At 45.5% G+C, this 26,918-nt stretch overlaps 3 protein-coding genes across 3 annotated transcripts in view; 2 read left to right on the forward strand and 1 right to left on the reverse strand.

Annotated features, from left to right (window-relative positions):
• The window catches only part of LOC119978279 (ataxin-7-like protein 1), a 38,980-nt gene extending 18,182 nt beyond the window's left edge, over nt 1–20,798 (forward strand). Inside the window, 4 exon segments of the mRNA XM_038819778.1 lie at nt 6,654–6,849; nt 8,650–8,771; nt 12,516–13,356; nt 16,860–20,798. Of these exon segments, the coding sequence (XP_038675706.1) occupies nt 6,654–6,849; nt 8,650–8,771; nt 12,516–13,356; nt 16,860–16,877 (1,177 nt within the window). The 3' untranslated portion in view covers nt 16,878–20,798.
• A 67-nt stretch (nt 20,799–20,865) lies between these two features.
• amigo1 (adhesion molecule with Ig-like domain 1) overlaps nt 20,866–26,918 on the reverse strand; it is a 65,702-nt gene continuing 59,649 nt past the window's right edge. The window contains exon 2 of the mRNA XM_038819779.1: nt 20,866–23,280. The gene's annotated coding sequence lies outside the window, so the exon portion shown is untranslated. The remainder of the gene's footprint in view (nt 23,281–26,918) is intronic.
• Nucleotides 26,411–26,918, forward strand: part of LOC119978281 (cytochrome b561 domain-containing protein 1-like) — a 12,270-nt gene continuing 11,762 nt past the window's right edge. Inside the window, exon 1 of the mRNA XM_038819780.1 lies at nt 26,411–26,644. Within this exon, the coding sequence (XP_038675708.1) occupies nt 26,476–26,644 (169 nt within the window). The 5' untranslated portion in view covers nt 26,411–26,475. The remainder of the gene's footprint in view (nt 26,645–26,918) is intronic.

A 26,918-nucleotide genomic window follows, 5' to 3' on the forward strand; every position in this document is an offset into this window, starting at 1 on the left:
TACACATTTGTTCAACTTCCTCCAGTACCCCTTCTGTGTTACCTGCTTCTTTAGGAGGACGGAGAAAAATGTCTCTCTGGAGCTGATGCCCCTGCAAAAAGGCAGCTTTTATAGATTTTTCTGCAGATTTGCAGTCCCATGCCTTTGTGGCTAATAGAGCCAAGATGATCTTTAAAATAACCTTTCCTGCTGTAGGTGAATCTACCCTTAAGTCCTGATCGTCTAAGTTTTCTTCAAATCCCCTTGCCACAAGCCTGGCCGTTGCCTTATAAGTTCCACCTGGAAGAACCTTTTCTGTACAAATCCATCTGTGGGATAGAGCTTTTTGTCCCCTATCCGGTACTTCCGTGTATACCCCAAATTCACTCCAAATATGCAATTCTTGCTGTTTAGCATCTTTGATAACTTTTTCATCTAATTTATTTGAAGCCACCAAAATCTCACGTGCATGTGGGCTTCTACTTCTGTTAGTATTCGTAGTCTTACTCCTGTTCCAAGATCTTGATAAACTACGTCCCCTTTCCTGCCTGGTATCTCGTTCTGTACTGCTACTGCTTGATCTTTCTCTTCTGTAGCGGGATGTCCTTTCAATAGTTCTCTACCTTTTCCTGTGAACCTGTTCACTATCCGATGTACTATCTGAACTAGCACTGCGTTTCTGTGGCCTCCATTTTTGAACTTTGTTTTCCCAATCCATTGTCTTAACTTCCTCCCCTGAATGCTGTACATTCAACCAATGTTTATGCTTTCCAGTGGCCTTCCCTGCTCTACTAATAACAGTTGCTTCCTTCCATTGACTAGACCCTTCAGGCAAGTATGTCACTTTTGTACCAACCTTTGGCAGTTGCCCTTTCGGAAAAATGGCCTGATCTAATTTATCAGAAGTGTCGTGTTCCTCTACAGAAACCCTGTCTATATCAGTTAACTGGGCCTCATAGTTCTGTAACACATGTGTACCAGATGACTCTGGTTCCTCGTCTTGTCTGTCTGCTCTGTCTAAATTTGTAATCGGTACCCATTATCCTTGATGAATGTACCCTAACAGTTTGATTACCATGTTGCAAAATAAATGTTTTGCCATCTATGCCTATGATCTTCCCTAGGCCTTTCCATTCATTAGAATTCTCTCTCTTATAATATACCATTTCTCCTTGTTGAAAAACGACATCTGATGGCTGTACATTATGTCTTAAAGCTCTGCGAATTCTTTCAGAGACTTCTGCTTCCAAAAAAGCTTTTCTACTGCTATGTAACGCGTTTAAATGTTCAGCAAAACCTGAGCTAATTGTAGTCCCTTCCCAAGCTGGAGGCTGGTCATCCAAAATGGAGGGAATTTTAGGATTTCTACCAAACACTAATTGATAAGGACTATAGCCCCCAACCATCTGCAATGAATTCTTTGCATGTACCGGCCATGCTAAAGCTGAATTTAGTGTGCAGTTTGGTCGATCTCCCAAAATTTTCCAAAGCATATCATCGATAACAGCATGATTTCTTTTGCAGACACCATTACTAAACGGGCTTTCGGCAGCCGTGTTCCTAACTCTGATATTCATGTTTTCACACATATCCCTAAACTCATCATTAGCAAATTCTCCCCCATTGTCCGTAAAGAATTTTGCTGGTGGACCCATTCCTGTCCCGATCATTTTTCCACAATTTTGTCCAGAATTATTCTCATTTCTTTACTTCGTACAATCGTTGATTGACTAAATCTGGTTGCTAAATCTACAAAATGCAAAATAAATATATTATTTGCTTTATCCCAGATCTTAAGGTCCATGGCCACAATGTCACTAAAATCCCTGGCCAAAGGTAGGGTTACTATCGGTCGTGCTGATGTCCTTCTGTACTTCCTGCAAACTTCACAGCGATCACTAACCTGTTCTATCAGCTTAGAATAGTCATCATCCCGTACCCCTGCATCCTTTAATTAATTTTTCAGCCTCCGAGGAGACGGATGTGCAAATTGCCTATGCAGTTTTACTACAATAAGCTTTTTACCAGCTAAAGTCGCATTATCAACTGTCATTAATACATCCTTAACCACTCTACTTGAAACATTATTTGTCAATAATGGAATACAATAATGTCCCGACTGTGTAAATTGTAAGTCCACCGTCTTTCCAAAAACTGTTGCCTTTTCCTGTTCCATATCCAGCTTCATGTGTGCTTTCTTCATCGACGGTCTGCTCAGAAGCAAAGGTATCTCACTTGATACAACATCCGTGCTAATAAAATGATTCACTCCAGCAATATTGCAAGGGATCACCTCTCTTTTCAGCGACTTCAGAGTATTATCATCCCCAAACCTGAAACTTGTGGAACTTTTCAATTCCTTAACCTTGTTACGATTTTCAGCATCCAATAAGTCCAGATAACATTTTAACCAGTCAATCCCACACACAGTAGATATGCAGCCACTGTCCAATACAGCACAGTTAAAAGATTCTGCAACCTACACCCTCATTACTGGCGTAAAACAGCTTATTAATAGGACAATGCCTTCTTTCTGGTCACTATCTTTTTCCTCTTCTGACTCTTCCATGTCATGTGTCGCTTCAAGCACTGAAGCTGAGTCTAGCTTCAGAAGACTTCTTCTGAGTCTAACTCTTCCAACTCCAGCTCAGAAAACACTTTGTTTTGGATTTTACTGCCATTTGGTAAAGAAAGAGCTAATGCCATACCTTGTTTTCTCTTTCCTAAAGCAGTCACCTTAGTCCACATAACTACTGCACTTCTCCATTGGTCATATGATTCCCTTTCAGAAAATAGGGGAGGATAATCATAACCAGCCATCTTTGTCCTGGGTTCAGCCTTGTTTCCCTTTTTTTTCACTCCTTGGTTTGATCTGGAAAAATTGTATCTTTCAAGCCTTCACATTTACACAGCACCCATCCTCTGCTACCATTGTTAACATGTACTAGATGCTGTGGTATGAAGAGGCAAGAGTTCAGCTCCTTTTTCACCAACACACCTTTAATGGTTCAAACTCACTCTGCACAGAACTCTACAGATTATCACAAGCTACAGAGTCCACCTGAAGCCTCTTTACATATCAGTGTCAATCATTGAACACTTAACATAAATGAGACAATCATTGAACACTTAACATAAATGAGACAACTAATTGCAATGTCTCTTAACCCATTACTTAACACATGGGACAGTGGAAATATTCAACAGTCTCCGTCAGATTGTTGTGGATTGCTGGGTCTCATTTGGTGTTTATAACACTGGGATTGATTGGATTTTGATGGATACGGGTATCACACCTAGAACAAAGGTGGGAAAATGTAGGTGAGTGCAGATGAGCCACAATCTCATAGAGGGGCAGAGGAGACTCAAGTGACTGGCTGGCTTCCTCCTGTGTCTATGGAACAGGCTCGAGGGGCTGAATTGCCTCCTCTCGCTTCTACGTTCCTTAATGGTTATTGAACAACACAGGCTGGTCAAGTCTCCAGTTTCTCTGCTTTGTGCTGCGTTGCTTGCTCTCGCAAGGTTGCCAGTGGAATTCCACAGTACGGCAGTGAGAATGTTGGCCTGGATTCTGTTCTGAAACCAATTGGGTAACCTCGTGATTCAGAGGTGAAAGGGTAGAAAGTCAACTGAAGCTGATCACCACGTTTAGAAATTATTGATACACCTGAAAATGGGATTTTGAAGCTTATTTTGTATTACATGGAATTTACAGTGCAGAAACAGGCCATATGGTCCAGCTGATCCCTGCTGGTGTCCATTCCCTGCACAAGTCTCCTCCCACACACTCCATCCAACTCTGGAGTAAGGGTTTCCACTGCGGGAAGCTGGAGTTGCGACTCTGTGAACATCTTCAACTGATTTATTTAGCTATTTTTTTTCCATGCTGTTGCAATTTGCAGAATTATGTTATTTCTTAGGAGCACCTCAGACAAGAGTACAAACTCTTTTCTAAAATGCATCATTGGAAGTAAAGGTGGTCCATGGAGCAGCACCTTGCCATCTGGCTCGTGTGTCTTCCAGTACACAGTTCCAGCCAGCAGATGGTGCACATGCACCTTGCCCGCTGGTCGCACATTACGCTCACTCATTGGCCTGACTATATAAATCTCCCATTGGGCCCTGATTTGTGATACTTCTTCATGAATTGTACGAATGATGCACTGCAAGGAAGTATTCTGCAAAAACAACAAGCATTAAGTATTTTTAATTTTCAATGTTGAAATCATAATTTACTGTAAAAATTGTGGTCCGTTTAATAAGTATCACTGGATGTGAAATCAGACGATGCAATTTGCTTTGTGATATCTCTTGTGGCACTGCTAACCGATGCTGGGCTCGGAGGGAGTTGGATTAACCTTAATAGAGATCCAGTCGGTCGCACAATGCATTTGGGAGATGTGGTTACCGTGTGACAGAGTGAGACAGCCTTAGCCTCAGAAAAATCTATTAATCTCAGTTTTAAAATTAACAACTGATCTGGTGTCAATTGTAAAGGAGACTCCACAAACACCGTGTGTGGAGGTGTTTAATAATTTCACTGTTAAAAGATGTGCCTTAATTTTATTGACTACATCACTTAGTCCTGAACTCCCCAAACATTGGAATTGGTTCTCCCAATTTACCCACTCCTTAATACTGTGAAAATTTCAATCACATCATCCTTTAGCCTTCTAAATTCTAGCATGTACAATCTCTCCTCGCAACTTCACTCTTCAAGTCCAGGTATCCTTCTGGTAAATCTAAACTTCACGCCCTCCAATGCCATTATATCCTTCACAGGATTGTGGTGCCCAGAAGTGCTCCAGACAGGTCTCTGAGGACCACCATTGTTTCACGCTTTTCACCATTTACACATAGCCTTTTTATCCAAAGTGAATGATTTCACATTGGTTCGCACTGCAATCCATTTGCCAGTTTCGTCCATTCACATTGAAATATCAATATCTCTTTGTAATTTTAGGTTTCCACCTTTACTGTTTACCATACTTCCTATATTTGTGTCATCAGCAAACTTGGATATGTGGCTTTCTAAACCATCATCAAAATCGTTAATGAATAGTTGAGGCCCCGACACGCAGCTTTGCAGCACATGCGTCACACCATTGCCAATTCAAGCACCTGCCAATTTCTCCCACTCTCTGTCTCCTGCCTTTCACACAATTTCCTCACCAGCTCAATAATTTGTCTTCAGTTCAGCTCACAGTCTATATGAGAGATCTTATCAAACACCATTTGGATGTTCATATAAATAACAACCATAAACATTCCCTTGTTACTGCTTTAGTCACCTCCTCAAATAATTCAAGCAATTTCCTTAATTATAGGCCCGTAACTTTTGATCGGGGTGGGGATACCCCAAAGATGCGCTGGGGACCACTAATTTACTGACCTACCGACTATTTTCCAATCTCCCGACTGAACCCCAAACACATGACTGTCTTCGCCGATGACCTCTCTTCACCGATCAACGCAAAACCATTGACCACCCAAGACCCCTTGACCACAGATCCGGCGACCCTCCGCCTCACTGATGAGCTGAACACCTGATCTCCACCTCCGCTCCCCCACCCCTCCCCAACTAACCGACCACCCGAGTCCACATCCTACACTGACCCCGCCGCACTCCCCACCCTGTCCCGCGGCACCATCTTACTCCCCATTCCGCGCCCCCGTTCCACTCTGCAACCTGCGCCCCTGCCCCAATCCCCATCCTGCGCCCATTGTTCAATATTCAATATGTCCACCCTACCTCCTTGTTGGTTCCAAGACACATTGTTGCATGAAACTATCCCATCTGCACTCATGAAATTCACTACTTTTCTGCGGTGCTTATCTGCTTATCCCAATCTTTTTACAAGCTAAAAATCTCCCATTATAAATCACTTTGCCTTTGTTATATGTTTGCCTAGTTGCAGAATTTATATGGCCTACCACTTCACAACTGCTACCAGGAGGCCTGTGCACAACACTCACTCATAAATCCTTCTTCTGTATCTTAATTCAACGCATAACGTCTCAGCTGCCTCCTTACCTCTTGCATCCTCTCTCATCATTGAAACGATTCTGCCCTTAATCATTTTGGTTGCTCCTCCTGTGTTACCTTTTTTCCCCTATCTTTCCTGCAGACCTTATAACCCACCTTGCAGACATGTCGCTGTAATGGCTACCATGTCAAGCCCTCCCAAGTGAAATTTGCATTTACAATTCATTCAATTTCTTTCTCAAACTGTGGGCGAGAGTCTCTGGCCTGCCCGTGGGGTGTTTCTCGATGGTGGGAAGCAGATCGCTGTTGGAAGAACCCGCCACTGCCAATGGGATTTCCCATTGAAACCACCCCACGCTTCTGGGGAACCGGCAGCTGGGATGCGCTGTTGATGGGACGGGACGATCCTGCCAACATGAACGACTGGAGGATCTTGCCCTCTGGGTTTGTATGAAGAACACACTTTTGGATCACACACCCTCCCCTCTAAAATCCAAGAATCTCCCTTTCCTGGTATTATGTCATGCTTTGATCAACACAGATGTTCATTTGAAACCCACAGTTGTATTGTGGAATAAAGAAATTACACTCTCTTCGCTTCCAGGGACAGTGGATCCAGGGTCTGTTGGCTGTTTCTCTCTGCTGAGATCTCGCTGCCACGTTAATACGTTTAATCTCTTTTACACAGGGTTTCTTTGGAAAGTGAACTGACTGATGATGAGGCACCCCCTGCTGATCCCGTACCACACCCCGAGCTCCCCTATCCGTTGTTCAGGTTTGAGATAAACAGTCGGCTATCGAGTGAGGAGAGTGACGGAGAGATGATGGAGGAATCGGAGCAGCCAGATTGTCACTATTCACGATTGCATCCGAAGCCTCTGGCAGTACGTACTGTTTCCGTTCGCGCTCTCTCACTCTCTCTCTCTCTCTCTCTCTCCACTTTTCATTTGTCTCACTGGGAACGTTGAGGTTTCTCTGTACTTGCGTACAATGGTACAGCAGAGAAGGTGGCCATTCAGCCCGTCATGTCTGCGTCGACTGCTTGAGCGAACTGTCCAATTAGTCATCTCGCTGCTCTTTTCCCCATTGCCCTTCTCATTTTTCCCATCAGGTATTTTTCCAATTGCCTTTCTGTGAGTTGCTATTTATCTGCTTCTGTTGCCATTTCAGATATTGTATTCCAGATCACAACAACTCGCTGTGTAAAAGAAAAATATTCCCCTCATCCCCGCTTTTTGTCCCTTGTCAATTATCTAAAATCTTTGGCCCCCTGGTTACCAGCCCTCCTGCCATTTATATAGCACCGTGCCCACCTTGGGACATCCCAAAGTGCATAACGACCAATGAGGGACATTTGAAGTGTAGCCACTGTTGTAATGTGGGTAACATGGCAACGATTTTGCCATCTCTCACAAGCATCGGTGAGTTAATTATCAGGTAATCTGTTTTTAGTGATGTTGTTTTAGAGAAATTGGCCAGGCCCCCCCTGAGAACTCTGCTGCTCTACTTCTCAGAGTGCCAGGGGAACGTGGGGTCTTTTTACATCCACCCACAAAGTTTGGTAGAGTCTCCGGTTAACACCTCATCTGAAAGTACAGTGCAATGCTTCTTTATTAAGAACAGAACCAATAGCATTAACATGGCGACTGAATTACATCTGTGCCTTGCTCTCTCACATCATCTTGGCTTTGACTTACCATGTGCAAAGCCAGGAGAGGATGGCCAATCCCCCTGTCAGCTGTGTCAGATGTGAGAGATGTTGTTATTTGTCCTCAGGGCTCAGGTCTCGGGAGGAAATAATCTGATCCCTGTCTCGGAATAGAAAGTGGCAATGCAGCCTCTAGAGGCAGTTCCCTAATTCAGTGAGATGGCCGATTTCGTATTCCAACTCCATCCGGCTACCTTGGAACCGTAACCCTTAATATTCTTGCATAACAAAAACCTGTTGATCCCCGTGTTAAAATTTTCAATTGACCTTCAGTGTCAACAGCTGTCTGAGGGAGAAAGTTCCAGATTTCCATGACCCTATGTGTGAAGATGTGCTTTCCTTTTGCAAAATTTTTTTTTTTTTCCTTTTAAAATAATTTAAAGTACCCAATTCTTTTTTCTAATTAAGGGGCAATTTAGTGTGGCCAATCCACCTACCCCGCACATATTTGGGTAGTGGGGGTGAGACCCACGCAGACACGGGAAGAATGTGCAAACTCCACACGGACAGTGACCCGGGGTCGGGATCGAACTAGGTCCTCAGCGCCATGAGGCAGCAGTGAAGAAGTGCTTTCCTGACATCCCTTAGAATTGCCCTGTCTCCAGTGAGTGGGAGCTCTTTATAAGTAGCACAAGGTCTAATTATGATTTAGAAACCGTACAGGAGTGTGTTTGAAATTAAAAGCAAATGTTGGAAATATACAGCAGGCCAGGCGGCATCTGGAGAGAGAAACACAAAACATCACTGGCCTGAAAGGTTAATTGCTTCTCTCTCCACAGATGCAGCCTGACCCACTATATCCAGCATTTCCTGTTTTTATTTCAGATATTCATCCATTGCACTGGTTGGTTTTTGCTGAAATGAATTGAAATTTTCCCCCGACGTTCCTTGTTCCTTTGCTGATGAATTACTCTTGTTAGGGACGAGCAGTGCCGGTCCTGGTCTGCGTCTCACATTTTGCTTTCCTCCATTCCAGTTTTGCACTTTCGGAAGCCGAATGATTAGTCGGGGCTGTTACGTCTTCAACAGGCGCTTGGATCACTTCCGTTCGGTTCTCAATTCCATGGTGGAAAGGCATCTGAATTCTCAGATGTGGAGGTCAGAACATTTTCCTTTTCTGTGACTGGATATTCTTTTTATTGAGTTGCCGGGGGCGACAGGGGCCCCCAGTGTTTGGCGCAGAACACCGCCGAGGGTAGAAGATGCCAGAGAGAGAAGATGAGCTAATTCAAGAAGTGGTTGCTTGAGTAAAGCTTGGGTTTTAAAAGCCTATAGATTTTCGGAGGAAGGAATGCAATAACGTCCTGGTTCTAGTGCACAGTGGCACAGATAAGCCTCTGTTACAAGACTCCAGGTTGGGCAGCTTGTCAGTAAAGTGAAAAGAGAGATTCATGGGAATGTTGATGATCTCACACCAGGGGCCCGATTTTAATTCACTCAAAGGCCATTTGCTTAGGAGGAGTTAAAAGCATGCACTAGCATGTCTCATTTAAACTTTGTACTCTGTTACCCAGAGATGCCTCATTCACAGCAGCTAGTGGTAGAAGTGTGTCTGTGCATGGAGTGTACCTGACGGCACTGAAGTAAAGACCTCCGTTTATATAATGCTATTCATAACCTAAGAAATCTGAAAGTTCTTGACAGTCAGTGAAATGGTTTTGAAGTGTTTTTCATGTCGGAAATTGGACAAATATGGGCATCATACTAAAACATGGCTTAGTTTAATTGAAAGATGGCAGTGGAGAATTTCCTCAGTACTGTTCCTAAAGAGTGCAGCATTCCTTCAGTAATGACTATCTGACAGTATGGCACTTCTTCAGCACTGCCCCGCTGACAATGCATTGTCAACTCAGTACTGTCCCTCTGACAGTGTAGCACTACCTCAGTACTGCCCCTTGACTGTGTAGCGCTACCTCAGTACAGTCCCTCTGACTGTGTAGCGCTACCTCAGTACTGTCCCTCTGACAGTGTAGCGCTACCTCAGCACTGCCCCTCTGACAGTGCAGTGCTACCTCAGTAGTGTAGCGCTACTCAGTACAGTCCCTCTGACTGTGTAGCGCTACCTCAGTACTGTCCCTCTGACAGTGTAGCGCTACCTCAGCACTGTCCCTCTGACTGTGTAACGCTACCTCAGTACTGCCCCTTGACAGTGTATCGCTACCTCAGTAGTGTAGCGCTACCTCAGTACAGTCCCTCTGACTGTGTAGCGCAGGGGTGGGCAAACTACGGCCCGCGGGCCGCATGCGGCCCGCCAAAGGTCTTTATGCGGTCCACCAAGATCAAGTCATTAAAAAAAAAAATTGGGGGGGGGGGGGGGGGGGGGGGGGTCTGTTGGGTTACTGGTATAGGGTGGATACGTTGACTTGAGTAGGGTGATCATTGCTTGGCACAACATCGAGGGCCGAAGGGCCTATTCTGTGCTGTACTGTTCTATGTTCTATATGAGGCGCCCAGAATCATAACCGGGTGAAGTGCCATTTTTGAAAAGTAGATAAAAATAGGGCTAAAGGCAGGATGCCGCCGGGGGAAGCGCTGAGGTATATGCCGCACGCTAATTGGTTACAACCGGGACTATTAATTAATATACTATGCGGCCCTTTAAAATTGTGAATTTCTGAATGTGGCCCTTGCACGGAAAAGTTTGCCCACCCCTGGTGTAGCGCTACCTCAGTACAGTCCCTCTGACAGTGTAGCGCTACCTCAGTACTGACCCTCTGACAGTGCAGCACTGCCTCAGTACTGCCCTTCTGACAGTGCAGCACTGCCTCAGTACTGCCCCTCTGACAGTGCAGCACTCCCTCAGTACTGACCCTCTGACAGTGTAGCGCTACCTCAGTACTGTCCCTCTGACAGTGTAATGCTACCTCAGTACTGACCCTCTGACAGTGTAGCGCTACCTCAGTACTGCCCCTCTGACAGTGTAGCACTACCTCAGTACTGTCCCTCTGACGGTGTAGCGCTACCTCAGTACTGTCCCTCCGATGGTGTAGCGCTACCTCAGTACTGTCCCTCGGACAGTGTAGCACTACCTCAGTACTGTCCCTCTGATGGTGTAGCGCTACCTCAGTACTGTCCCTCGGACAGTGTAGCGCTACCTCAGTACTGTCCCTCTGACAGTGTAGCACTACCTCAGTACAGCCCCTCTGACAGTGCAGCACTACCTCAGTACTGCCCCTCTGATGGTGTAGCGCTACCTCAGTACTGTCCCTCGGACAGTGTAGCGCTACCTCAGTACTGTCCCTCTGACAGTGTAGCACTACCTCAGTACAGCCCCTCTGACAGTGCAGCACTACCTCAGTACTGTCCCTCCGACAGTGTAGCGCTACCTCAGTACTGCCCCTCTGACAGTGTAGCACTACCTCAGTCCTGCCCCTCTGACAGTGCAGCACTACCTCAGAACTGCCCCTCTGACGGTGTAGCGCTACCTCAGTACTGTCCCTCTGACAGTGTAGCGCTACCTCAGTACTGCCCCTCTGACAGTGTAGCGCTACCTCAGCACTGACAATTTAGTGTTGGCAATCCACCTACCCTGCACATCTTTGGGTTGTGGGGGCGAAACCCACGCAAACACGCAGAGAATGTGCAAACTCCACACGGACAGTGACCCAGAGCCGGGATTGAACCTGGGACCTCGGCAGTGTGAGGCAGCAGTTCTAACCACCGTGTCACCATGCTGCCCCATCAATCTCTGTCTTGAACATACTCCATGATTGTGCCTTCACATTCCAAAGGTTCACCACCCTCGAAGTGAAGAAATTCCTCCTCATCATAGTCCTAAATAGCCGGCCCCTTATTCTATTGCCTAGTTCTAGACCCCTCCAGCCAGGGAAACCTCCTCCTATATCTATACTATCATGCCTTTGATGAATTTGGTACAGTTCAATCAGATCACCTCTCATTCATCTAAACTCTAGCAAACATAGGCCTAGTCTCCTCAATCACTCATAGGAAAATCCCACCACCCCAGGGATCAGTCTGATGAACCTTTGTTGCACTCCCTCGATTGTAAGTATATCCTTCCTTAGTAAATTAGACCAGAACTTTACACACTACTCCAGGTATGATCTCGTCAAGGCTTATACAATTGTAGAAAGACTTCTTTACTCCTCTACTCAAATCCTCTTGCAATAAACGCAACATATAATTTGCCTTCCTGATTACTTGCTGCCCCTGCACATTAGTGCTCCTTCGGTACTGCCCCTGTGACAGTGCAGCACTCCCTCAATACTGTTCGTCTGACAATTTAGTGTTCCCTCACTCGTGACCTTTAAACAGTGCAGTGCTGTCTCAGTACAGTCCCTACATCAGAACAACTCCCTCAGTATTGACCCTCCAACAACACAGTTCTCGGCCAGTACTTCCAAGAGTCTGGTGTTCTGTCAGTACTGACCTTCTGACAGTGCAGCACTCCCTCAGTACTGACCCTCTGGCAGTGCAGCACTCCCTCAGTACTGACCCTCTGACGGTGCAGCACTCCCTCAGTACTGACCCTCTGACAGTGCAGCACTCCCTCAGTACTGACCCTCTGGCAGTGCAGCACTACCTCAGTGCTGACCTTCGACTGTGCAGCACTCCCTCAATACTGACCTTCCAACAGTGCAGATCCCTCTCTCTCCTGATTCTCTGCCAGTGCAGCACTCCCTCAAAACTGAACCTCTGACAATGCAGCTGTCCCTAAGTACCGATCCTCTGACAGTGCAGCATTCCTACAGTACTGCACTGGGACTGCCAGCCTGGATTTTGTCCTCCAGTCTCTGAGATAAGCATGCCAACACTGAGCCACAGTTATGCCTTGTTGCACAAGAAGAAATCTAAATTCATATTTTTTTATGTTCCGTACAGGAAGATTCCTCCAGCAACAGATCAGCAGAGAGCTCCACTTTCTGTTCCACCTCCTGCCCCCTCACCGCTTTCTATCCGGTCTGCGTCGTCTCTTTCAGCAACTTCATCTTCGCCTTCTTGCATGGCCGCGGAACTGAAGCAAGCACCGTCGCCCGCCAGCCTTGCTGAAGCTCGAGCACCTACGGACCCTTCTGCCTGCTGCTGTCCACTCCCTCTACCAACCCCTCCAGCCCCAACCCCATCTCCCTCCTCAGGCAGAACACCCTGGGCGAAGACCAGTCGGGCATCCGGATTCCACCAAGAACTCCGTCCCACTGGCGAGACATCACCGAGCAAACGGAAGAAACCGACGACCTCCTCCTCTGATCCACTCCCTTCCTCTGAGCCCCCCCTCAAAAGAAACTGCGTATTGAGTCTGGACAGGATAATTGCCCCCCTCCCTGGTGGGACAGCCTCTCGCTCTCCCCACTCAAATACCTCCTCGCATAATGCTAACAACGGACTCAATGCCCACGGATCCAAAGCAGGACGCTCAGGACAAACTGGAATTCTGGGCCTTTCAGGGAACTCCCTCAAAGGGACTGGTAGGACGGTGGAACACTTTGATCCCAAGAGGGATGCCCGCCTCTGTGAGGCACGCCGACTGGGGGCTCACAATCCTTCATCCCCACCACCGACCGCCAGCCCTCCCGCACGAACCGAGGGCAGGAAACGGAAGAATGCAGCCTCCTGTTCAAAACCCACTAAAATAGTCAAAACCCCCGAAGTCAACTGTGTTCAGAGAAAGAGAGAAGAGAGCCTGGCAACAACTCGACCTCATAGCAACTCTCACACGCACAAGGTAGGGAAAACACAGCTGTACTGCAGACACTGGGGTAATGTGCTACATAGCTCAGACATACAAGTGGAAATTCAACTCTCCGAACTAGCTGCTGTTAGGCGTGGTGCTGGGATGGCCGCCGTCACTGCCTTTAACCTTCTTGGGTGAGGAATGAGCAAAGATATTCGGCATTCCCACTTTTATTTCTGTCTGTCCAGTCATCTGCCTCCCCTCCTCGCCCTGCTGGTCTGTGTGGGTGTACACAGCTGGAGGTTGTTAAGCACAGCCACTCTCAGCCCAGAAGGAACCATTGGCCTATTGTTATATTCCCACACCTTTAGTCAGAAGGTGAAGTGTTCCTACCCCATTCCGGACAATCCCAGTGACCGGAGCCTAAGTACTGGGCTGACATTGACTGTCCAATTTCATACTCGGTGGTGTCAATAGAAGTAGAATGTGATAGTCTTAGATCACGCACTTTGAACCTGATATCTACCGCAGAGTCTTTTCGAACAGCAAGAAGTTACGAACCGTGAAGGATCAGCGAGATTTAGGGGTCTCTGCACAGTAGTAACTAAAGTCTATTGGACAGATAGAAAAATAATTCCGAGGGCTAATGGAATGTTTATCACAAGATGGCTGGAATACGAAGGGGTGGAAGATTTACTCTGTGCAGACCCCAGCTGGAATAACTGTGTTCAGTTCTGGGCCCCACACCTCAGGAAGGATATTGTGGCCTTGTCGGCAGCAGTGAGCATTTCTCTAGAATGGCACTGGAGTTTAAAGGGTTGAATTATTTGGATACATTGGTTAGAGTTGTAAACGGGTCTTGTGCTGCAATGGGTCGCTCCCCTGCCTTTGAGTCAGAAGCTTTGGGTTCAAGTCCTATCCCAGGATTTGAAGGCCAAGGAAGGTGCGTTTATAACGCGGTCAAACAGGTTGAGTTTGTCAACCTTCAAATCCTTCCAACACGCCAATGGCTGATGGTATAAGTGGGATAGACATCTGGTCAGCCAGGTTTGATGTGCAGTGGCATCCTTCAAGCGAGAGGTCTCTGGTGACAGACTAGTGACCTGTTCCAGGAATTCTTGGCTATGTGGTTTGCACAGCTGCCTCACAGCTCCAGGGACCAGGGTTCAATTCCGGCATTAGGTGATTGTCTGTGGAGTTTCTCCCCGTGTCTGTGTGGGTTTCCTCCGAGTGCTCCGGTTTCCTCCCACAGTACAAAGATGTGCGGGTCAGGTGGATTGGCCATGATAAATTGTCCCTTACTGCACCACTAGGTGTGGGAAGAGAATAGAGAGAGAGGTTGTATACCCACGAATATAGAAGTTTAAGGGTTGATCCAATTGAGTGATTTAAGATGATTGAAGAATTTGATAGGGTGGATTAAGACGATTGAAGAATTTGATAGGGTGGATAGAGAAAAATAATTTCCTCCAGTGAGGGAATCCAGAACAAAGGAGCAAAATTTTACAAGTAACGTCAAGATGCTCAGGCATCTAGAGTCTGATGGGTGTGCGCTCTTTCCCCTCTCTTTCCCCACCTAACCTGCATATCTTTGGACACTTTAAGGGGCAACTTAGCACTGCCAATATACCTAACCTGCACATCTTTGGACTGTGGGAGGAAACCAGAGCACCCGGAGGAAACCCATACAGACACGTGGAAAATGTACATACTCCACACAGTCACCCAAGGCCGGAATTGACCCTGACGCTGTGAGGCAGCAGTGCTAACCACTGTGCCGCCCCTTTGCGACTTGAGTTAGGACTCATCCTTGGACACAACACAAACAAACTGACTAGGTTAACATGAGAAATGGGTGCTGGATGAATGACGACCGGCGACAGTATGTGTGCAACCGATATCGCAGGGAGAGTCCGCGCTATCAAGAGAAGACTAAAAAAGTGGACCAAAAAATGAACCCAGTTTGTGAGCCTGTTTGAAAACCTTGATGATCTTGCACCCATCGTGGCTGCCTTTAAATGTTTCCATCCACTATAAAAGCGTTAACATATAACTTGAGACTTACTGTTTAAACAAAAGTATTTTTTATTTAATTATAGAGCAACGGAAATATGTAATGTGAGTAGTTTAAAAGGTAGTGCGATGTGATCTCGCTCACTGTAAGAGCAGATTCCAGTGGCAACTATCCATTTTGTCTATTCATCTTTTCAGTCATGGGATCTGAGCATCACTGGCAAGGCCCGCATTTACAGTCCATCCCTAATTGCCCTTGAGGAGATGGTAGTGACACGCAGGTACACCCACAGTGCTGTTCGGGAGGGAGTTCCAGGATACTGACCAGTGACAGTGAAGAAACAGCTGATATATTTCCAAGTCAGGGTGATGTGTGAGTTGGAGGTGATGGCACTGTCATGAGATGACTGACCATGTTTGGAACTCCTCACCCTTGGAAGGAAAACATTTTGTATGGGCAGCACAGTAGCACAAGTGTATAGCATTGTGGCTTCACAGCTCTAGGGGCCCAGGTTTGATTGCTGGATTGGGTCACTGTCTGTGCGGAGTCTGCATGTTCTCCCAATGTCTGCGTGGGTTTCCTCTGGGTGCTCAGGTTTCCTCCCACAATCCAAAGACATGCAGGTTAGGTGGATTGGCCATGCTAAATTACCCTTAGTGTCCAAAAGGATTAGGAGGGGTTATTGGGTTATGGGGATAGGGTGTCAGTGTGTAACTTTGAGGCATTGTTTGTTTCGATGGCAGTGACTTCAGAGGAGGGAGGAAACCAATGACTAATGATTCAGATATGTGCAAAGCACGTGCCAGAGTTTGGGCGTATACAACTAATCCTTAATCTCACTGGATAAAAGATCAAATAATTTATTTATGCCAGTCACTGGGAGAGAGCACCAGGTTTTCATAATGATGGGGTAGCCCCAGGCCAGATCACGTCCCATCCCTTCACCAAATGTGTAGGTATAGGAATCACACACTGCCCTTGTATTCCCACTGAATCAGAGACTCTCTACGAATGTGATCTCCTTTCTCCACATCTGAAGACTGTTCTGTTTATGTCGGCTGTGGTTCAGTGGATAGCCAGGGATAACCGCTTGCCTCGAATTTTGATGGTCATGGATTCAGGTGCCAGTCCAGCAACTTTGACCACACGATCTCGGCCGATACTCCCCCTGCAGTACTGAGGGAGTGCTGGCCACTCAAAGGTTCCAAATTTCAGATGAGACATTAAACAGGTTCCCTCCCGCCTGCCCCCTCAGTGGACTCAAATGACCCCATGGCAATATCCCAAAGAGGAGCTGGGGTACTGGGCCAATATTATCCCTCAACAAACATCACTTAGGGAGATTACTAGGTTATTTCATTGCTGTTTGTGGTAACCTGCTGTGTGCAAATTGGCAGCTGTGTTTCCTACAGTACAGGAGTAAATACACTTCAATCGCCATATAGTGCTCTGAGATGGCCACAAGTCGTGGAAGGTGCTACAAAAATGGAGAATCTGAGTGAGTTTGCGTAATGAACATTAATCTCTCTCTTTTCCCCAGGCAAAAGTGCGCCCATGAGAGTCAGCCTGGCCAACATGCGGAGAAATGGAACGTGGAATTTTCCGTCCATCAGTTGCCGCCTCCAGCCCTCCTTTCACACAATGGACATAGTTGAAGTTGCTGAGACCTCAGTTGTACCACAGGCTGTTTATGCACAAATCAAAGCAGGCACTCGCACTAGCCGCCTTATTTGGTATGAAGTACTTAGTAGAGCTCCATGTCTGTAGCAGGAGTCACTGTGCTCATTATTCGTTTACTTTATTTGTCCCCTGCTTCTGATCTCTGCTCTTGAGATACCGTCTTGGTTTCTTGACATGGCAGCCTCGCTCTGCACCAAAATGAAAGGGGGCAGTTTACAAGCGTGTGCAAAATCACAGGTGAGACACACACCGAATTATCCTTGCCTCTAAGGCAGGGGAGAAATTCAAGGAGTGTTTCCACCATGTCTTCAATCTGTGCGCTCAGCAGGCGGAAAGTCTCTTCACGGCATTGTGCCTTTCCTGCACCCCATTCTGTCCTAAAGGCACTGGCTCACAATGGGATTCAGTCCCACAGGTGCTGGACGCCCGCTGGGTACCTTTCCCCAGAGCCATTCTTTTCAAAGTATTTTACCGTCATGTTCACGAGCAGGAACCCACCCACTGTTCAGTGAACTGAGGGCCATCGCTCTATCCCTCTCACTACCCTAATGGCCACATTGGGTGTTGTCCATTACCCATACTGAGCAGTCTGGGAGAAGGAGGAAGGTTAAGAGAGATGAATGATGGCTTCACCGGCTTAAAGTTCTTACCAAATTAATGATCACAAAAACCCGAATGATTCAATCACAAACCTAAAGATGCGGTGAAAGATGACACTTCCACAGGAGCTGGAGATGAATGGGCTGTTTTTTTTTCTCAAACATCAAGGAGAACCAGTGATGTCACAATTTCCTGGAATGCGGGTCAGGCAAAGGGGGCAGATTGGTAAAATTGCCTCTTGCATCGGCAACTGTTCCAGACTGAGATAGAACACACCAAGACAAGGAATGGTTTGATTTCTGGTAACTTGATAATCCATTATATTTCCCCTTTGACCCTAGTTGCAAATAATACCTCGGCTTGCCTCTCTGCCACCTGGAGATGGAACGAGTATTGGTGACCCCTGGTATTTGCATAAAGTCTGGAAGCATATTGGCATTTCATTAACTTTCTTCCCATTCCTCCCTCACTCCAGCTTGCTCTCTCCTGAAGTTGCTAACTCTATTGTGTACCCTCCCCACCCAAGTATCAGGTAGCATCGTCCTCTGGTCCTTTATCAAAGTGCATTACCTAAGATTGTTGATTGGCCCTTGTTGTCTGTGTGGCTCAGTACTAGATCAGGCTACACACAAACTGTCAAAGCATTGGATGAGCAGTTTGAAATAACATTCTGCTCTCTCACTGATCCTGACAGATGGAAGCCAAGCTAAATTCACATTTTTGCGATAAAAGTAACTGCCAATGACCTACACCCAGTTGCATACCCTTCCTTTAGTGACCATTGCCAAGAGCTGGAGCCTCACCCATCAGGAAATAAAGGACAAATTTGCGATGCCCACTGCAGAATTATTCAGCATATAGAGTATGTTACAAAAACAAAGCAGTTTTAAATAGCCGACTGCAGACGTTCGCAAGTGGTGAGTCTATATTTAAAGAAAGGAACACTTTGCAAGTCTCACAAAGCTTCCAGTCTCTGTGAGCAGAGTCCTGGAGTGTTCAAAGTCTGACAAGCTCGCTGTGAGACCCAGGACTTCAATCAAACTATCTTTTGTTTTTTTCCAACTGAACTATTCTCAAACTAAACTATTTTGTACTCCAAGATAAGCTGAGCAGAAGTTTCATACAGTTCGCTGGTGCTCATAGTTCCTATTTAGGAACAGAAAAGGTTGAACAATTTTTTTATTTCATTCAGTTATTTCAGTATTTATGTTTCCGCTCTACCAGTTTTATCAGCCTTTTTGAGAATTGAATGACTTTGTTTTTAATTTCTTCATAAAATGTTTTCATGTATTATGATATATATTTTTTAAAGTTTTGTATTTTTTTATATATATGATTTTTCTATATGTTTCTCAGTCAGTGCTTTGAAGCAGTAATCAAAACTGTGCTGAGCTGACAAGGTCTTCTCCTGATAGTGATTTTATTTTTTCCCTGGAAAATATTTGAAATCTTGAGTTAAAAAGGAAAAAAATTAACTACACAATGTTGTTGTTCTCTCTGTCAGTGGCTGAAAGGATCAAGTCCTAGATACACATGGAAATCTGCTATGTTACATTCAGCCACCTGAACGGAGAGGGCAGGTTTTGCTGCAATGGGTTCATTTCTGAGGCTTCAAACTGGAGGTTTATGCCCAGTTTGGACCAGCTCTGGGACACACTCAGTCAGGATCAGTTTAAGCTATTACAGCCCACGGCAAATTTGACTCTGCTGACTTGGGAATGATACTGCAGGCCATTCGGCCCATTGTGTCTGTGTCAGCTCTGTGAAGGTCCTCTTCCGTTCGACCCTCTACCCTTTTCCTGTAGCCTCAACCGTTTCCCTTTTCAACTATATATCCAACAGGAGATGAACTCGGACACCTAGTGAAATCAGGTGCCAATGCAATTACTTCAGCTTCCCACCTGGCAGGATGAGTTTGAGTTACTCCCAACCTATAATTTTGGTCATTGTGGATTTTTATGTGCTTTTATGGGATATTTAATGTTGGAAAATGGAACTCTCCCAGTATGGGGCTCCAGCTGTCATTATCTTCAGGCACTCCTAGATTAGGGCACAATGTGCCTGACTCATTGACCATCCTTGCAAAATCAAGGCTTAGCCAAGATTCCACTGCCTCCAATCCTGCACCAGGTCCTGTTCACTCACTACCCTGACATCAGCAGCCTCCACAGGCTCCTTGACCTTGTTTATGAATTCCTCCCAATTCCCATCCCTGGCTTTGCATCCTTCCTAAATCCCAATTCACACACCTTGGTCCTCGGATTCTGACTGTGACTGCATTTATCCCTCCCACCCCCAGCAGCTCCTCTGTGTGGAACTGTCTTCCCTATGCTCCGCACCCTTCCCTCTACATGCTGCATCCTTCACCGCCTTTAAAGGAGTCCATAAAATCTATCCAGTTGTGCTTTTAGTCATTACCCCAGTTGTCCAACATTTCTCTGTGAAGCATCTTAGTACCAGTACCTTGAGAACAATGTATAAATGAGTAGAATTAGGTTTCCTCTGCACTGCCCAGATGAGCTCGCCCTCATGCACCAGTGTGACATTTGTCCATGTCCCACACTAGCTATGCTTTGTTTTCTCCCATGCAAATCATTAATTTAGTAGTAATTATTACTAAATCAAGAGCAGTTTTAGGCTGAGCATTTACCAGTAGACACTGAATCAGGCTGCCCCAGCGTCAATTTAGACACAGCTCTTATCAGTCAGCAAATCGAGGAATGTTTCAACCCATCAGTCTGGTCTGGAATGGAACCCAGCTCCCTGAGATAAAAGAACAACTCTTGAATAACTGTGAACCAGCCTCGCCTGTGTCCTGCTAACCTTACAGCAAACATCTCGCTCTTGAAATCCGAGTCCCCACCTGCCTTAAACAGCCAATTCAGTGGAGCATTAAAGATGGCCCTCAATATACAGATGCGAGTGAATGACTGAGACAGATCCATGGGAATGTAAGGTACTGAACGATAGTGTCAGACATGGAGATCAAAATGCCAAGATGTGTAAATTAAAAGTTTGTAATAGTTGTGTATTGATAATTATGCAAATATCTTTTGTATTTGATCTAGTATTGACACATTGTCTATAATATTTTACAGTTTGAACTGGTCAAGTATATATCTATAAATACAGATAAATACATATATATCGTGACCTAATGTTACAAATGGCAGATGTATACCATTAAAGATATTGGAGAGATACCTTGGCAACTGCTGAAAGGTAGTGAGTTGTCAGAATGCATACCATCGCGCTGTCAGTAGTCATGTAGTTTATTGTACAGATCAAAGCAACAAAATATTAATCAGGTTTTGAATTTTGTTTCAATTTTACAGGGGGAGGGGGGCTGCTGAGGCATTGGCATAAGGATTGCAAAAACATCAGACAAGGTTCTATCCAGTCCATTCAGGTGTGACTTACTCCATGTGACATTCCAAAGCTAACCCCAGATTGATACAAACCATGGTGAAACAAGTGGGGAGGGAGGGGAGGAATAGGTGTGAAGTTAATCCTGTGCGAGAGATCTCACCTGCTTCCACATGACCATTTAATAACAAGTTTCCAAAGTGAGACACAATGTAAAAACTATGAGAGGAGAATGGGATTTAAAGCTGGGAGAGCGAGAGAGAGCCAGGGATCTGAGATTATGCAGCAATCCTTTTTCTGTTTGTTTTAATCTTGAGTGCTCATCGTTACTGTCTCATCAACCAGTGGAAATGATCCACCACTATCTGCTCATCATAACCTTCATCACCTTGAACATGCTTGTTAGGATCATAAGATACAGGAGCAGAATTGGGCTATTCTGCTCCACCATTCGATCATGGCTGATATGTTCCTCTTCCCATTCTCTTACCTTCTCCGCGTAACCCCTGATCCAGATCCTGAGGGAATTTTCTGCACTGGAACCACCCAATTGGTCTGAGCTGATGTTTAAGCTCCACACATGCTTCCTCCAACCTATTTTCTCTCATCCTATCAGCATATCCTCTTATTCCTTTCTCATTCATCTTTGCCTACTTCCCCTTAAATGGATCTATCCTATTTGCTTCAACTACTCCCCGTGGTAGTGAGTTTCACATTCTCACCACTCTCCGGGTAAAGACGTTTCTCCTGAATCCCCTATTGGATTTATTAGTGATTATTCTTAGATATCTAGTCTCTAGCTTTGGTCTCCCCACAACTGGAGAAACCTTTTGTCAAGCACCCCTTGTAATTTTAAAGATCTCTGTCAGATCAACCTTCAGTCTTCTCTTCTCAATTTGAATTCTGCATTCGAAGGAAAGTCGAATATCACAAAAGTTGGAAATCTGAAACAATTAAAAAAAAAAAAAAAAGTGCTGGCAATGCACAGTCAGCCAGTTAGCATCTTACACAGCAAAGGCAGGTTGAGGGGTCTGATCAGGGCATGCATCGTGCTCTGGCTGGGTGAAATCCTGGAGGCTTAATGCCCCACACACGCTCCATTGGTCAACTGACATGCCATCGTCAAGGTGCTCTGCCTTCCCTTAGCCAGTCAGAAAGCAATCAGATTCTTTGATTGGATGAATTTTGGATGACTCCAGTTTTAATATGATTTTCCTCCCAGTTTTCTCACAGCAATGCCCAGATATTAAACTTTATTTGCTATTGAGGAATCTTATTAATCTCTCCACTTGTTTCCGTTTTCATTACATCAGTGATTCCTCCATTGGAAGGGTGAAAGAAGCTGGGTGTGGTTTAGCTCATACAAACTCAGATTTGTTGCGGCAAAAACTGGAAGATAAGGAATCAAATAATTACCTCAAATATGAGCTGCTGCCCAGGCCTGGAAGCTGACCGTTATTTTTATTGTAATAAAAGGCAAGTACTGCAAATGCCGGAAATCTGAGATTAAAAAACTGAGTGCTAGAAATAGTCAGCGGGTTTGGCGGCATCTTTGGGAGAGAGGAACAGAGTTAACATTTCGAATCGGTTACGATTTCTTCAGAACAGGAACACTCGACTCGAAACGTTACCTCTTGTTTTTCTCTCCACAGATGCTACCTGACCTACTGAATATTTGCAACACTTTTTTTCTCTTTTTATAATTATTTTTAGTACTTGTTTTTGTGGTTGGTACCAAACTATTTAATTGTGCACTCATTATTTTTCATTTTATAAATTGTTATTTTATAAATCTGGTCATATCCTATTCATTTTTGGTGTTTGGCCCAGTGCTGTTTTACAAGTTGAGACTTGAGGTTGACTCTTAATTTCCCTCTGAAATTGCCCGGCGAGCCACCCAGTTCAAGGACAATTGGGGATGTGTAACAAACGCTAACCCAGCCAGCGACACCCACATCTTATGAATGAATTTTAAAAATCAATGCTGAAGTTAGTTGAAGTCGGCCTTGGGAAGGCTTTCAAAATGTTACAATTATCATCATTGTATCCAGCAAATTTTATGAACGTCTAGTGAATCCCACTGAAAACAAATAATTGAAAACAGGATCAAGTCACGCTGTAATGTCCTCTTTATCGGAATAGCCTGTCAGCACTTTGAGGCGGGTATTCTCTCACGCAGCTATTGTGTTGGGCTGGGGATAGAGAAGTAGGAAATCTCAGTCTTTGCGTTGCAGCTTTCTCAAAGTTCAGGTGTCAGACAACCATCAGTGACCTTGGCAATGAACTTGTGTTGCATGAAGCCAAGAGGAGAAAACCTGGAAGACAAACATAACATAATAAATTAGAGTCAGTGATTTGGTCCATCAGGACTGCTCTACCATTCAATAAGGTCATAACCGATCTTCTACCTCAGCTACAACTTTCAGCCCTATTTCCATATCCCTTAATTTCCTTTGTATCCATCTCTTGCTTGAATATATTTAAGGATTGGGCATCCACAGTGCTCTTGAGTCAGGAATTCCAAACATTCACAACCCTTTGAGTGAAGAAATTTCTCACCTCAATCGAAAATGGCTGACCCCTATGATCCTGAGGTTCCAGATTGCCCCGACGGGGAAAATGCTTTCTCAGCATCTACCCTTTCAAACCCTTTAAGAATTTTATGTTTCAATTAGATGGCCCCTCATTCTTCTATCTGGAAGAAATATCAAGGCCTAGTCTATTCAATGTTTCCTGGTAGAAGAATCCCTCATCCCAGAAACCAGTCAAATGAACATTTGTTGCATTCCCTCTCAGTCAAGTATGTCATTCCTTAAGTAAGGAGGTTAAAATTGTGCACCGTATTTAAGGTATAGTTGTAGCAATGCTCCAAACAGTTGCGTTAAGACTTATTTACACTTGTACTCCAATCAGGTGAGCTGAATTAATTTTAAACCAGCTTCTTGAGGCTAATTTTGAATGATCAACAGGGAGTACAGTGACAGTGAGGAGAAATAGGTTCCTGAAGGTTTATTCTCAGCAGGACTGATTCAAATTGTACCCCCACCCCCCAAAATCAGTCTCTTTCCGACAAGATGTTGACTCCTGCGTTTTGGAGTACAGTTGCAGAATGACCAACTACACACAGACTGAGTCTAAATGTGAGTGTTTGGTAGGTTGTTCGACGATGGAAAGCATCATAGCCAACCTTAATTGTATCCTTGGAATAAAGTCCCAGTGCACGTGCTTTCCAGGAACTGTCAGTGGATTGAAATCATGGATGGAAATCCAGGCTGATTTTGCCCTTCGGATGCTGAATGTTAACAAACCTCCGCTGCTACTTCTCCAGTTGGGGTAAATCACTATTGGAATCCCCAATCTACTCTTTGTTAATATCCCCTCTATTGAGTGCTGTCTGTTCATAGGAATGCACTGTATTTTAAAGGGGGAAAATTCTGAACAACCTGCATTGTACTTTCCGGGTTGGTGCTTGACTGCGGACATGGCTTGCAGGGAATGTTTGTCTCAATAACCCCCCCCCCAAATCTGTCCGTCTTCCAACCTGCAGACTCAATATCCCATTCATCATTGGATTTCTGCCAGTTTATGCTTCCTCCCCAATTCCCCACAGTGTTGGAAAAAGTTTGCTTTGAATGATTACTCTATGACTAATATTTATGGGATTTTTTTATATTGACTTTAGACCTCCAGTGTTCTTTGGTTTATAAGCAAATAAATGTATAATTTATAACAGCCAAACAGATGGATTGAATAAAGTTTTTTGTTGTTTATCTCTGTTTGGTGAACAATTTGGATATTTTTTTTAAATAAAGTTTTATTAGAATTTTTTAAGTGTCCTGTCTAATATTAACTTATGAATACACAGCTTGGAGTGAGGAGAGAGAGTATTCACATCTATAGTATTCACACCTGAGAGAGTATTCACACCTGAGAAATATCACAATGCACCTCACATGGACTTTCTGAAGTGCAGTAACTGTTATATAGACAAACATGGCCATCAGTTTGCACACAGCAAGGGTCCCATGAACAACAATAAGGTGATTAATGAATTTGTTTATGGTGGTGTGGGATGTGGTGAGGAATGCCCTCCCAGGGCACCACCAGAACACCCCCACTGTTCAAATAGTGCTTTAGAATCTTTACGCCTGCATCAATAAGAACAGGCCAGTCTGACCTCAGTCTAACAATCTCACCCGAAAGCCAGTACCTCCAATACATTGCATCACTTCCTCAGTACTGTACCAAAATAACAGAATCTATAATTGACAGGGGTGTGGGGAGAGCAACACTTGGAGGAAAATGAAAAACGTAAATATTTTCATTTGTATAGTGCTCTGTTGGTTGGTCTCCCATCCTCCATAAACTCATCAAAATTCCTGCTGCCTGAATTCAACCCATGACAAGTCACATTTACCTCTATTTGCGAATTAAAACATTGACTCCCTGGGTCCGATAATGCCTCAATTTTAAAATTCTGATCCTTGTTTTTAATGGTGGTACAGTGGTTAGCACTGCTGCCTCACGGCATCGAGGACCTGGGTTCGATCCTGGCCGCAGGGGTTACTAGCTGTGTGGAGTTTGCACTTTCTCCCCATGTGTGTGTGGATCTCACCCCCACATCCCAAAAAGATGTGGAGGGTAGGTGGATTGGCCACGCTAAATTGCCCCTTAATTGGATTTTTAAAAAGAAATTCTTGTTTTTAAACCCCTCCATGTCCTCTTCCCTCCATCTCTGTAATCTTCTGCATCACACCCCTCTGAGAGCTCTGCCCTGCTCTTCTGACCTCTTGAGCACCCCAATTTTAATCGCTTCAACACGGTGGGAGATGTTGATAATGCCACTGAATCCAGTGAACTTTTAATCCAGAGGCCCAGTCTTGCGTTTTGGGGATATGACAGCTGGTGAAGTTTAAATTCAGTTGATAAATCTGGACCACAAAAAAATCTAGTCTTCAGTCATGGTGACCTTGAATGGTCTTTTTAAAAGAAAAAACTCTTGGTTCACTAATGTCCTTTAGGGAAGAAAATCTGCCGCCCTTGCCCGGTCTGCCCTACTTGTGACTCCAGACCCACAGCAATGTGATTGACTCTTGTCTTCTGAAATGGACGAGGAAACCCCTCAGTTGAAGGATAGTTAGGGATGGGCAACAAAAACTGGCCGAGCCAGAGACACCATTATCCCAGGGGAAGAACAAATAAAAACCATTGGTGGCTATGCTTGGGCCCAAAACTCTGGAATTCCTAAACCAGCATACTCTCTCTCCACTAAGACACATTAAAAGCCACCTGATTCCTCCTTCAGTGGCTTGGAGTCAGGTTTTGACTGGCAGAGAGACTGGCCAGTGAAGGGTTGTTGTTGTCAAGGTACCTGAGCCCCTCTTCACCTGTGCCGCCTCCTGATTGGCTGCTCAGCCTGTCACTCACAGTCGCTGCGGCCCCGGATGTGAGGCCCGCGCCGAGCGGCTGGAGGGAGGAGCCCGACTCTGAGCCCGGCGCCGCTAGCCGGCATGCGGAGCCCCCAGCGACAGCCCGACATCCTGGGCGGCTGGCCCGAGACCAACGGCCGGCCAGGCTGCGGCCTCTTCCCGTGTCTGAGGAAGGCGGCCGGGGTGGCGGCGCATGTGAGCGCGGCGGCGCTGAGCGTCTACCTGGGGGTGCTGAGCCGGCTGGGGACCAGTGAGTACTCGGGGGAGGGTTAATGAGGGGGGAGGGGAGGGTTAATGAGGGGGGAGGGTTAATGAGGGGGAGGGGAGGGTTAATGAGGGGGGGGGGAGGGGAGGGAGGGTTAATGAGGGGGGGAGGGGAGGGGAGGGTTAATGAGGGGGGAGGGGAGGGGAGGGTTAATGAGGGGGGAGGGGAGGGGTTAATGAGGGGGGGAGGGAGTTATGAGGGTGTAAGAGGGGGGAGGGGAGGAGTGAGGGGAGGGAGGGTTAACTGAGGGGGGTTGAGG

Source organism: Scyliorhinus canicula, chromosome 15 (genome assembly GCF_902713615.1).
Source record: "Scyliorhinus canicula chromosome 15, sScyCan1.1, whole genome shotgun sequence".
In the NCBI taxonomy this organism is placed as follows: Eukaryota; Metazoa; Chordata; class Chondrichthyes; order Carcharhiniformes; family Scyliorhinidae; genus Scyliorhinus; species Scyliorhinus canicula.